This window comes from Xiphophorus couchianus, chromosome 18 (genome assembly GCF_001444195.1).
Source record: "Xiphophorus couchianus chromosome 18, X_couchianus-1.0, whole genome shotgun sequence".
NCBI classification, from domain to species: Eukaryota; Metazoa; Chordata; class Actinopteri; order Cyprinodontiformes; family Poeciliidae; genus Xiphophorus; species Xiphophorus couchianus.
This window is the reverse complement of record NC_040245.1, coordinates 251953-264202: the sequence shown is the minus strand read 5'-3', so window position 1 is coordinate 264202 and position 12250 is coordinate 251953. Positions and strand designations below refer to the sequence as shown.

The following is a 12250-nucleotide window of genomic DNA, read 5'->3' as shown; positions in this document are numbered from 1 at the left end:
GTTCTAACTGGTTCCGTCGAACTGCGCTGTTTGGACCCGGTTCTGATCCATTTCAACTGGAATAAAGTATCGCAAAAGTTCCTCTTCCTCAGTCTGCGCGGGGGGGGGGGGCGTGTGTGTGTGTGTGCGTGTGTGTGTGTGTGAAGAGCGTGGGGGTTTCACACCTACCTGCTGACCGTCTGGAAGGTGACAAAACGTCGCGCGACCTCCTGTTCCCGCCACGCGCCGCGGCCCTTTCATGCTCCCTGCGGCGGCGCGCGCACTTCTCGGCCTCGTGCGAACTGCGGCTTTTGTTTGGCGCAGCTGTTTGCGGCAGGAGGCTGCGGGTGTGAAGCTGGGAACGTCCGCGGCTTCCTGACTCCCACCGTTTGATGCAGAGCCGAACCCAGCGGCGGTTCTGGTTCTGACCCAGCAGCTTCCGTTTCCAAACAGAACCGTGTACGGCCCGGTTCAGCCAACCGAACCAACTGTAGAGCCGGTCCAGAGGAGACGCATTAATTTTTGCCAGCCGAACCAGAACCGCGGACCCAGTAACATAAAACATTCATAAAGTGGAGATTCTGCTGAAAACCAACAGAACCGACTTTTATTTCAACTGCTGATAGAAACCAGCAGAAGGTTCTGATGAACTGTCTGGTTCCGACCAGGACCGACCCGGTCTTCGCAGCTCTACTCAAACATCGGGTCTCAGAACAAGCAGGTCCAATCATCATCATCATCATCATCGTTATTTCTGATTCAATAGTTTTAGGTTCTTTGATTTATTCATCAATAAGTTAATATTCCAGGTTCTGACCCAACAGAACCAGCTTGAACAGAGAAAAATGTTGACATTTAAGCAGAAAATCTGGAAACAAAAGTTCTGATAAAATTCTGATCCAAAACTAAGAAGTTTCATTTTTAGTTTTAACCTTCATCGACGGTTCCGGCTCGGATCAGGTGTCCAACAGAACCAACGGGGGCCCACAGCATGACGCCACCTCTGCCAGACGTTCAGAAACGTTCTGATGACTCATGGAAGAATCACAGGGCGGCCGGTTATCAATCAATAATCAATAATTAATAATCAAAGTTCTGGTTGAAAATCTGATTTATTCCAGTAAATATCAGAATATTACATCAGACCAATAAAAAGTTCTGATTCTGATCCGGCTGAGTGGACGGGCCAGCAGATGCAGAGAAAGTTGAGTGGAAGGAAGAAGGCTGAGTTTATTTTTAAACTTTTTATTGGTCTGATGTTCTGAAGGTCCGGTTCCATCCCAGAACCGGGCCTGCCGGGCTCAGCTGCTCCTCCTGCTGGTGAAAAGTCGCAGCACATGTTTGTTTCAGAGCTTTATGAGGCCAACAGAACCGCAGCAGCAGCTCCTGCAGGGTCCCGGTCCGGTCCGGTCCAACGTCCACCAGAACCGCCGCTCACGTCCTGAACATCAGTGATTTATTCTGTCAGAGTTACTGCACCCCCTGCAGGACGGGGGGGAAGCCGATACCAGGTCCGGTCCAGGGCGGAGGAGAACCAGAGCCAGTTCTGGTTCTGGTTCAGCCGTCGATCTCCAGCAGGTCCAAACTCACCTGGGTCCAATCAGGACACACAGAGAGGAAGGGGGCCGGGGCCTCCAGAGCCCCGCTCCGCTTCCAGAACCCGACCTCCGGGTGGAGCGGTGTGGGTGAGAGGTTCTGCGGGCCTCACTGCTGCTTGGACCGCCAGAACCGGGTCGTGATGGAGCCCAGAGAGAGAGCCGGCTTCTTCTGCTGGGAGAGGTCCGCCAGGCGCTGCTGCTCCTCCTGACGGGGGCGACACCAGGTCAGAACCAGAACCACAACAGAACCGGGTCAGAACCAGAACCATCCCACCTGGGCTAGCTGGGCCTGGCGGCGTTTGAAGGCCTCGATGGGGTCATCCTCCAGGGCATAGTTCTCCAGAACGCCACGCACGTCGTCCACGCCGCTCAGAGCGATGGCTGCAGGGACGGAAACACACCGGGTCAGGTCCGGGACCGGGTCAGGTCTGGGACCGGGTCGGGTCCGGAACCGGGACATGGACGTTTCTGGACCTGAGTGCTTCAGAAACGCCGACGATTAAATCTGAGTAACTGGAATCAGAAGGAATTAAATCTGGATCCAGTTCGTCTTCGGTTCTGGTTCCGCATCATTTTAAACGGGTCCGGATGCTCCGTTTCTAAACTCTGGTTTATTTCCCTTTAAATGTTCTGATTATTGAAAGAAAATCATAATTTAGAGAAATAATTTTATGAATTTCTGCATGCAGAATAATTAGAGGATAAATGTTGTGATGTTATTAAAAATGCGATGCTAAAGCATTCGGACCCATCAGCATCATCAGAACTTTGAATGATTCTGTTGAGAGAACCAAACGGGCCGAGCCGCTTCCTCCTCATTAAAACCTTTTTAAATCCTGATTTTACGATTTTTTTATTCCCACATTCAGATTCTTTACGGGTTTCCTGGTTTTACATTTCTGATCATTTTGAACTAAAATTAATTCAGTTCTGACTCAAGGAGGGGTCCAGAACCAGGGCCGCTTCGGGTCGGAACCAGACCGCTCACCCTTCAGGAAGTTGGCGAGGTCGTAGAGGGTCCGGTCGTCGGAGTTTCCGTCCCACTTCCTGAGCGCCAGGCCGTTGAAGGGCTGCAGCTGGAACGCCTCGCGCTTACAGTCCACCATGATCACCTTACTGCTGGCCCGGTTCAGGCACGACACGTCCTGCAAGACAGACGGGTCAGAACCGGCCGGCTGGATCTGAAACCCGCCCCGTCACCTGCCGTTCCGCTCTTCCTTTAACCGTGTTTGGTTTGAATCCAGCGCTGCCCCCTAGGGGTCTGGAGGCTCAACAGCCGGCATGTTCTAGTTCCTCCGCAGCAGGTCAGCGTTCCTCTAGCCGCCACTGGATCCAGCTGCCTTAAAGCAGGGAGAACTAAAACACGCAGGATGCTGGGCCTCCAGGACCCACAGGGGCCCCATAGGGGCCACACAGGGGCCCCACTGGTAAAACTGGGAAAACTTTCTGACTGGAAATAAACCATTTAAAAATTCCCTCATCAGAAAACAACTCAAAATTTTAACAAACAAATAATAACATATCGATTATTGTTGTTTTACACAAACAGCAAAGATAAACCCATCAAAGGTTTATCAGAAACTTGAAGACCCGACCCGACCCGACCCCGGACCCAGATGCCGACCTTGACATGGTGCCCCTCCATGTAGCGCGTGGCGTCCCTGAAGAGGCGGTACATGACGAAGCCCTGCGGGTCGATGCTGTCGATCAGAGGGTACGCCGTCTGTCAGAACACAAACAGAGACTGGTTCTGACCCGTTCCCGCAGGACCGCACCGTGTGACCCGCTGTGTTCGGGTCGCTCACCATGCCCGTCTCGGCCGTGAAGATGACGATCTCGTAGAGCGGCGCCAGCTGCTGGAACAGGAAGTCGATGCCGGGCCGCTTCTTGAAGCGCCACCCGGTGGACAGCTGGGCACAGAGCACAACAATCAGGTTACAGATTCTGACGGACCCGGCTCACGGCAGAACCGGGGGAGATCGGAGCCGACGCAAGCCGCAGTGCAGGTCAAAGGTCATAGAGACAGCGACCCACCGACCACTCCGGGTGCAGCAGAACGTCGGTCAGCTCCAGAACCAGCGTGTACGGCGGCTGGTAGTACGGCTCCTTCAGCGGGTCGGGAAGCAGCTTCGGACTCGTCGGTTCGATGATCATCTGGAGGACAGACGGCAAAGCTGCAGAACCTTCCAGAACCAAGTAGGACCTGCAGAACCTCCTGAACCTGGTTCTGCTGAGAAACAATCCCCTGGTGGAAGGTTCTGATCCAGTCCGGAGGAACCAGAACCAGCCATTTCTGCTGCTCCTGGTTCCAGAAGATGTTTGGGTCGGAGGGCCGACCCGGCTGGCGGTTCTGCTCACCTGTCGGTAGTCCTTGAAGTACTTGTAGGTTCTTCTGAGCTGCTGCACAACAGGCGGATCTGGAACAGAACAGAACACCCATCAGAACCCAAACCCGCCGCAGGTTCTGCTGACCGGTCCTGATACCCTTTCAACCAGCCTGGCTCGGTTCTTCTGGGCTCTCTGGGTTTTCCAGCAGGAATATGCCACACCAGAACCCAGTCGGTACCGGGTCGGTGGTGACGAGAATCCGATCCGATGATGGCGGCTGAGTAAAACCAGAACCGACACCAGAGTTCTTCAGCCTGCTGCTTTAGTCTGAGCCTCTGCAGCAACACCAGGTTCTGAAAGACCGGTTCAGGTCCAATTATGAAGACGGAGCAGAAGAAGAAGAACCGCTCCACTCCTCATCATCACCAGGTGCGATGTGAGCGGCTCCAGCAGATCGGACCTCAGGAAAGTTCTCTGGGTTCTCCATCAGAACCCCTGACGGTTCTTTTACTGCGTCGGAACCGGAGCTTTAATGGAGCCCGCTCCATTCCAGAACCTGGACTCGGTTCTGATGACCAACACAGGATGGCGTAACATCGGACCGGGGCGGGATCAGAACCTGGAGGATCCAGTCCATCAGATCCATCTGATCTCTGAGGATCATCAGAGACTACATTTCCCATGAAGCCTTGGGCTCATCAATGCAAAGTAGAGCCTAATAAGGAGAAACACACACACACACACACACACACACACACACACCAGGAGCAGAGCGCTGATCCAGAGGAACTCCTCCTCCTCGAGTTCATTGCATTTTTCCGCCACAATTTTTCCTTCCACTCGACTTTCCCCTTCCTGCCAGGGTTTCAGTAGAGCTGTCACCATGGAAACGAATTGAAAGCCTGAGCCTTCAAATCTGAAAGGTGTGGCATGCTTCTTCAGTTCAGCGGTCCTGGTTCCAGACTCACAGAACCACCAGAACCAGCCTGAACACGCAGACAGAGATAAATGGGATGGTTTAGATCCGAGCATGTTGATAGCTTAGAGCGGCCTAGTCAAAGTCCAGATCAGAATCTCCATCCAGTCCGACTGAGCCGCAGGACACACATAAACACCAGAAGCCGGTTCTGCAGCCCGACCCGGTGGAGTTCTGACTCAACAAAAAATCCATGCTACATTTTCAGAGTTACAGTGAAAAACTTTCGCAGCGTTTTCACATCAGCACCTGGAACGTTTCAGGCGTATGAATACTTTTGCTGTTCGACCGGTGTTCTGGTTCTGCTGGGGTCCAGTTCACCTGGATCCATCTCGTCCATCTCCAGACGACACTTGACGTACTTTAGATGTTCAGTTTGAGGTTAAAAAGGTTTTAAACGACCAGAACCAGCCGGACTAAACCCAGTCATGTCTGGTTCTGGTTCCGTCCATCTGAAAACACCAAACAGACTCACCTTTATCGAACTCATCAGGAATCTGCAGGAGAAACAGCAGAAAAAGAAACTAATCATTAATCAATGAATCGTTAAATGAATCGTTAAATGAATCGTTAAATGAATCGTTAAATGAATCGTTTCATCAGTGCAGCCTGGATCTGAATCAGAGGAAACTGGAATATTTCAGGTTTTCACTACAGCCTGCTGCAGTGAAGGGCTCCACCTGGTGGTCAAACACAGAACTGCAGCTGAACCAGATATATGACCTGGTGACCTTTAACCCCGTGGAGGGTTCAGGTTCTGTTGGAGCCCAGGTGAACGACTCAGTAAGTTTGCTGCATTATTTCACATCATTTCATAAAAACACATTTCTGTTAAAACTAATAATTACAACATGAAGAGAAATGAAGAAGAACTGCAGTTCTTCCTTCCAACTACTGCAGCTGTGTGTGTGTGTGTGTGTGTGTGTGTGTGTGTGTGTGAGAGAGAGAGCTCACCCTGTTTCCTTGCTCGTCCTCTGAATTTGTCCCTAAAGAGGAGAAATGACAGAACCTTCCATTATTTGGGTCTCAACAGAACCGGAGGTCCAGGTCATCACGGAGCGGTTCTGGTTCTGGTTGGACAGACTGATCACAACAGCGGAGGTGACAAGGACACACTAAAGTTCTAGGAGATTTCTGCTGGTTCTGCTGACTCAGTCTGGGTCGGAACCAGATTCTGCTGAAGAATCAAACCAGCATCTCCAGCCATCAGAACCTGGAGAGTTCTAGAATGTTCTGTTAGATGGCTCTGCTGGTTGAAAACCCAGTGGACCAGAACCAGAACCAGCAGGTGACTCTGATCATCACTGACTGAGGAAACTTCCCTCTGGACCTGCAAAAGCCCGGTTCTGGTTCTGGTTCTGTCCACGCTTCCTCCAGACCCTGAAACTTTAACTTTGGACGTCAGAGCAGCGGTCCGGTTCTGGTTCTGGTGGGCCCAGAAGTTATTGCGATAAACGGTAATTTTGTTGTTTTGAGACGATTTTCTTAAAGTGCCAAAATGAAAAAGCCATTTTCCTAATCAATAACCTTTAATCGAACATTTAACACCTGGAGACGATTTAAGCAAACAAAATAAAATAAATTAATGATGAAGCTTCTGCTGGTTGAGACCAAAACGCCAAACTGAAGAATTGATCCTCTCTGGCACGAAGAGAAAAACAATAAATCGATTATCCTGCAATCGGAAGTGATTGATCTGGTCGTGAAGTGATTTATTGTGACGGTTCTGTTTGTTCGGCAGGAAGGATGAGAGGAAACCAAAAGTTACATAAGCTGCTATTTCTGTCCTCAATGTTCTGCTTTCGCTTAATGAATGAAATAAAACTCAAAATGTCAATTAAATATTTAAGGAACCAGTTCAACCGAGCCGCACCGACAATAATATCCTCACGTTCTTCTTCATGTCTGATAATGAGTGAGTGGCGCCCCCTGCTGGGCTCCTCCAGCTTGTCGCCTCATCAGGTCACTCGGATCTGACAACAAATATTTCATTTCAGTTCTGAGCAGAATAAGATTTTTATGAACAGAGAAAATGATCAGAGTCCATCAGCTGCAGCAGAACCAGAACAGACCAGAACTAATAAGAACCAAAACGTCTGACCGGAAAAACGGGCCGGATCGGACTAAAGGTGCAACTAGGTCTGTCACGATTAATTGTCTCAAAAATTATTGCGATAAACGATAATATTGTCTGAAGACCTTTTTACACTGATTTAATGGAAATGACGTAATAATGATGCGATTTCCTGCCAAAGATAGATACACTTTATTTTCAAAAGAATATTTAACACTGGAGCTGATAAACAAAATAAACTAAACAACCAAAAATAAAATGGATTCTCAGTCTCCATTAACAAAAAATGTACTTGATAAAAACTAAACACCATAAAGCCAAAGTGGAAATAAATACTGCATTCAACCAAGAGTGCAGATTATGAAGTCTGTATATTATGTTGCCCTTCAGTAATAATTAGATTTAAATAGAGAAGATGGGCACATCGACTACCTGATGCAATAGTTCACACTACAGGATTTTTTGCTCCTATTTTTCCCCATACAACAAAATAACAGGCAGCCAATCAGAAAGCGAGGATTCCCCTCCAGCTTTCTGAGGGGAAATTACGTCGGGGAATCCCAAACAGCTGACACGGGCAACCCGAAGTCCAGCCGACATTGGAGATGATATGTGGAAACAACATTAATGTTTATTCAACATGCAAAGAATATAGAAATGACAAGAGGAGGAGTTGGAGCTAAATTGCTACCGCAGTTGATAAACCCGGTAACTTTTCAGCTGTTCTTCGTTAACGTGACGTAAACAGGTTCTAATGATTTTCATTCAGTCAGGACTTTACACTGACACTAGCCACATGCATTGCAGGTAGATTGTAGTAAAGCATTGATTAATGCCTGGTTTTAAAATTAGTTCACTGAACTTGTAGCCATTATTTGGTGCCCATTGTTGGACACCACACGGCAGGACCGAACCCGATGGAACCGTTATACCTAGGATTTCTGTCGGCTAATGTGTGATCTGTCAGGTTTTGAAAACGGGCCGACAATCGGCCGACAGCTCTAAGATCGTATCGTCTGCGCTGAGCTTTACACTAAGGAAATGAGGTCAGAGGTCAGTGGAGAGCACTGGAGTTTAGCCTTTTTTCATTCAGTGTCATCAACAGAAAGAGAAAAAGGCCGGAAGAGACGATAATGCCGATAATTAAAATGAGGTTGATAGTTTTAATTTATTGTACGATTAATTGATTTATCGTTTATCGCGACAGGCCTAGGTGCAAGTTATTGATCAAAGTTAATTGATCTTATTGATCGACTAAAGATTCATTGTTAAAAACTTGAGTTTTCTCTGGAACTAAGAAACATTTTTCATAATTCTTACAACATTATTTAGTCTTAACATGATTTTTGCTTCAGCTGTGATAAATACTGACTGATAAAATGAAAACTGGGATTTCCTCTAATTATTAAACAGACATATTTATAAAATAGAACAAAACTCTTTAGTTGCTGAATAGAAATAAAAGATGACGTTTAGCATTATGTTGAGTTTTTATATTTCTAAACAGAAACACAGAAAGTAATTGGACCGTTTCTCTTCTGCTCTTTGTAGGGCCGCCATCTTTGATTCTGAATTAACTTTCTCTGCTTGAGGATGAGCGCCTCCTGCTGGACGGAGGCCAAACTGCAACATAGGAAGAAGGACTAAGCTGATGTTATTAGTGGACTGGAACTCTTTTTAACCCAACATTAATCAACAGTTAACGGTTGATGAATTAAAGATTAAAGATGAATTGTTTGCATGTTTAATCGGGAACAGAACCGGTCCAACTAGAACCTTCTGGGTTCAGCTCCACAATCAGCAGAAGGTTCTGCATCGTCAGAGAACCTAAACACATGCGCAGCCTGAAGGCTTTAGGTCCAGAACCCGTCCAGAACCCGGACCGTCTGTGTGCACGCCTCGCTCACCAAAGATGTAGACGAGGCTGGCGGCCCCGCCCACGCCCATGAGCCCCGCCAGCCGCAGCACCATCTTCTTGGCGTAGGCCGAGTTCTCCTTCTGCTTCCTGTCCTCCGTCTGCTCTCCGTCCTTCTGACTCGGATCGCCCTCTGGTGGTGGCTGACCCTGGAAAACAGACGAAGGTTCGGTCCAACCGGTTCTACTGAGCAACTCAGAGACAAACATTCGGTCTCATAGCTTAAGCTGCTGCTGGATCCTCCATCCTCCATCTGTAGTCCAGACCTTAAGGAGACAGCGGGCATGTTTTATACGTACGCCCCCAGAGCCGGGCCTGGGTCGGTGCCGTCCTCTACACCATTTACCAAGATAAACAAGTCCAGTAGAACTAATCAGTCTAGATTATTAATATGCAACAAGGACGTCATAAAAAACAAACATTACATTTTGATGAGTGCCCTCATCAAAATCATATAATGTATTGATCAATGTTCCAGTTATTACTAATCAAAAGCAGCTCTAAACACAATAAGGGTTTTTAGTCTGGATTTAAAGGAACTCTGTTTCAGCTGTTTTTCAGTTTTCTGGAAGTTTGTTCCAGATCTGTGGTGCATAGAAGCTGAATGCTGCTTCTCCATGTTTGGCTTCTGGATGCAGAGCAGAACCAGAACCACAACCAGTACCAGAACCAGTAGACCTGACAAGTCTGGAAGATTGATACAACAGCACAAGTTCTACCAGTGGCAGCCCAAGTACCACTGGTAGAACTCGGACCACAGAGCCTGACCAGAAGCTGATGTTCTGCGGAAGGGGACAAAGTCAGGACTGTCCAGAGGAGGACAACCAAACTGCTCCATGACTCCTCCGTGGTGACCCGGGGCTGCAGCAGAACCTCGTGGGTTCCTCCTCCATCACATTAAACCCATGAAGACTTGCTCCGGTGCCAATCACCGCCAAGCCCAGGTTTAATGTGGGGCATGTTTGAAACGACCATGAGGAGGAGGAAGAGGAGGGCGGGGTCTTCTCCTCTGACCTTCACAGCAAACAAACCTTGGATATTTATCTCCAACAATCTGAAGCTGAGGCTGGCTGCGACAAAACACATAACCGGTCCAACAACACAGCTAACAGCAGGTTAGCAGCAGGCTAACAGCAGCAGCGGGAGGTGACCGGGTAGAGACAGATTCATTATCCCTGAACTGCAACTCATGAGCTCAGACATCCAAAGATTAGCGCTGTCTCGTTTAGCTAAATGTCAGACTGACTGAAGCTAGGAGTGGCTTTGAATATTAGCACAGGAGCAGCTCAGATGGGCGGAGATAGCCGTGAACAGCGCTGTCTCCGCAGCTGCTACTGCCTGCAGAGCAAAATGAGCGCCCCTCACCTGACTCTGCTGAAGCCTCTCCTGGAGGATAGCCTGGGCTAGCCCTCCCGTCGCACCGCCGGTACCGGGTGGGTTCTTCTCCGTGGACAGAGTCCGGATGATATCCAGCACCTGCTGCGGGCTGGAAGCAGCTGACGTCCCGCCCTGGAACCGCAGAAGGCTCCGGCTGGCTCTTACACACATGGGGAACATCGCGGACATCTTGGATCCTAGCGTTAGCTGCCGGTGAGTGCCTGTGACGTAAACCCAGAGGACAGAGCTCCTGATTGGCTGGAGCGTCTGTGAGTGGCAGGCGCCAGAGGCAGTAACAGAAGTGTGGGATCACGTGGTTGAAAGAGCAGGTGGGTTCTATAAAAATTGAACCAATCAGAAGTGAAAGTTTGTCTGACCTTCGATTGCGAAAGAAAAGCGGCCATGATGCTTGATGGTAACGTGCCCAAAGAGTATGGCAGGCCGTTTTAACATGAAGTTGGTTTCACTACGCTTACGCTCAATATATCTTAATTTGGTTAATGACTAGACATATTAGCAAATTGAGACACCTCCAATTATATCATGACTGAGAAAATACATATTTGAGATCTCTCTAATTACATACCAACTAGTATAAATAATAATATGTTTAATTTATGTTATTATTGAGATCTCATTGGTCTACAAAGGTCTTAAACCAAAACAAGCATTTACAATGGAAAGAAATAAACAAACATCTAAGAAAGTGAAACAAAAATGTTGCTAAATAGAAATGTCTTAGTGGACTGTTTATGTCCCGAATGTCAGTGAAGGTTTTCCATATTCATATATCATGAAGCTACAGGGAGGCTTCAGTTCAATTACTTACTATCTGTAAAGTAATTTAAAGTAACTTTGAGATATCTTACCTTTTGCTGTGACTAGTTATTCCTCCAATTAAAGTTATTGTACATTTCTTTTTAGATGTTATATAGATCTGACTAATACAAATTAAATTGCAGAAATGTTGAAGCAAACTAACTTACAGATACCTGGATGAAATTGTATTTTTGGCACCAAATGAATTAGAGATATCTTTAGCAGACATCTAATTAACATTCCGACTAGTCAGAGTGATATTAATGATATCTTGAATAATTATTGCTTAGTCAAAGCTTTCCAGATGTATGTGATATTTTGAAATTTCAAGAAAAAATTCAGAAGTTTCAACTTCTGAATGGGTTGACAGCAGAAGTAAGCTGGTTTTAAGTGCATTATGTAAATCAGAAAAGAATAAATAAATTCTCTGCAGATTTCTGAAAAGTCTTCACATTAATGAAGTTTGCTTTCTCCTCATTTACTGATGAGCTTTTACTGACAATTTTGTGCAGGAGATCTAAATTCTGCAGGCAACTGTTGGGACAGCCCAAGGGCAGCACTGGGGGGGTTATGTATTGTTCTTAGTTCTCATATGTGAAAATGTCATTTTGATGAGCCGTAATTACATTCTAGATGTTTTGTATTGTAATTCTGGATGTTTGCCCCTTCAAATGATAAATCCAGTGCCAGCATTCGAGACTTCCTGAAAGGTATTTTGATCTGACAAAATGTCCTTGAAGATATCTTGACTTATTCTTATTACTAGTCAAAATGTAAATGCATGAATTAAATTCAGGATAGTCAAACTGTGGTTCTCACTTTAGATATCTAGAGTGTAATTATAGATCGTTAGATGGAGACCATTTTATGTAAAATAGCTTGCCATAACTGTGCCCAAAGGGCGTCTTTAGATAGATAGCATTTATTGTCATTGAACAGAATTCAACGAAATTTCCATTGCAGCTCCCGTGCAAAAGGTCAAATATATACAGTATAAATAAGCAAACACACAATAATAATAATAACAATATATACAACTAAATTAACTAAAGGCACTCAACCACACCAAAGAAGTAGCAGCAGGTCCAATTATGGCAAAGTACAGATGATGTGACAGTGCAAAGTGCAGAACAATATGGCTGTGTGGGGGTGGGGGATATGTATGTGTGACTGCGAGGTTATGA

At 46.8% G+C, this 12250-nt stretch overlaps 1 protein-coding gene across 1 annotated transcript; it reads right to left on the bottom strand.

The window, feature by feature from the left end:
• Positions 1–1072: 1072 nt before the first annotated feature.
• timm50 (translocase of inner mitochondrial membrane 50 homolog (S. cerevisiae)) lies at positions 1073–11953 on the bottom strand. Its single transcript, XM_028045402.1, has 11 exons — positions 10236–11953; positions 8863–9019; positions 5836–5867; positions 5357–5378; positions 3936–3994; positions 3612–3731; positions 3383–3487; positions 3202–3300; positions 2566–2722; positions 1852–1958; positions 1073–1782 (listed from the first exon to the last, which is right to left on the bottom strand). The coding sequence occupies exons 1-11, from the start codon at positions 10434–10436 to the stop codon at positions 1684–1686; spliced, it is 1158 nt and encodes a 385-aa protein (XP_027901203.1). The 5' UTR covers positions 10437–11953; the 3' UTR covers positions 1073–1683.
• Positions 11954–12250: the final 297 nt, after the last annotated feature.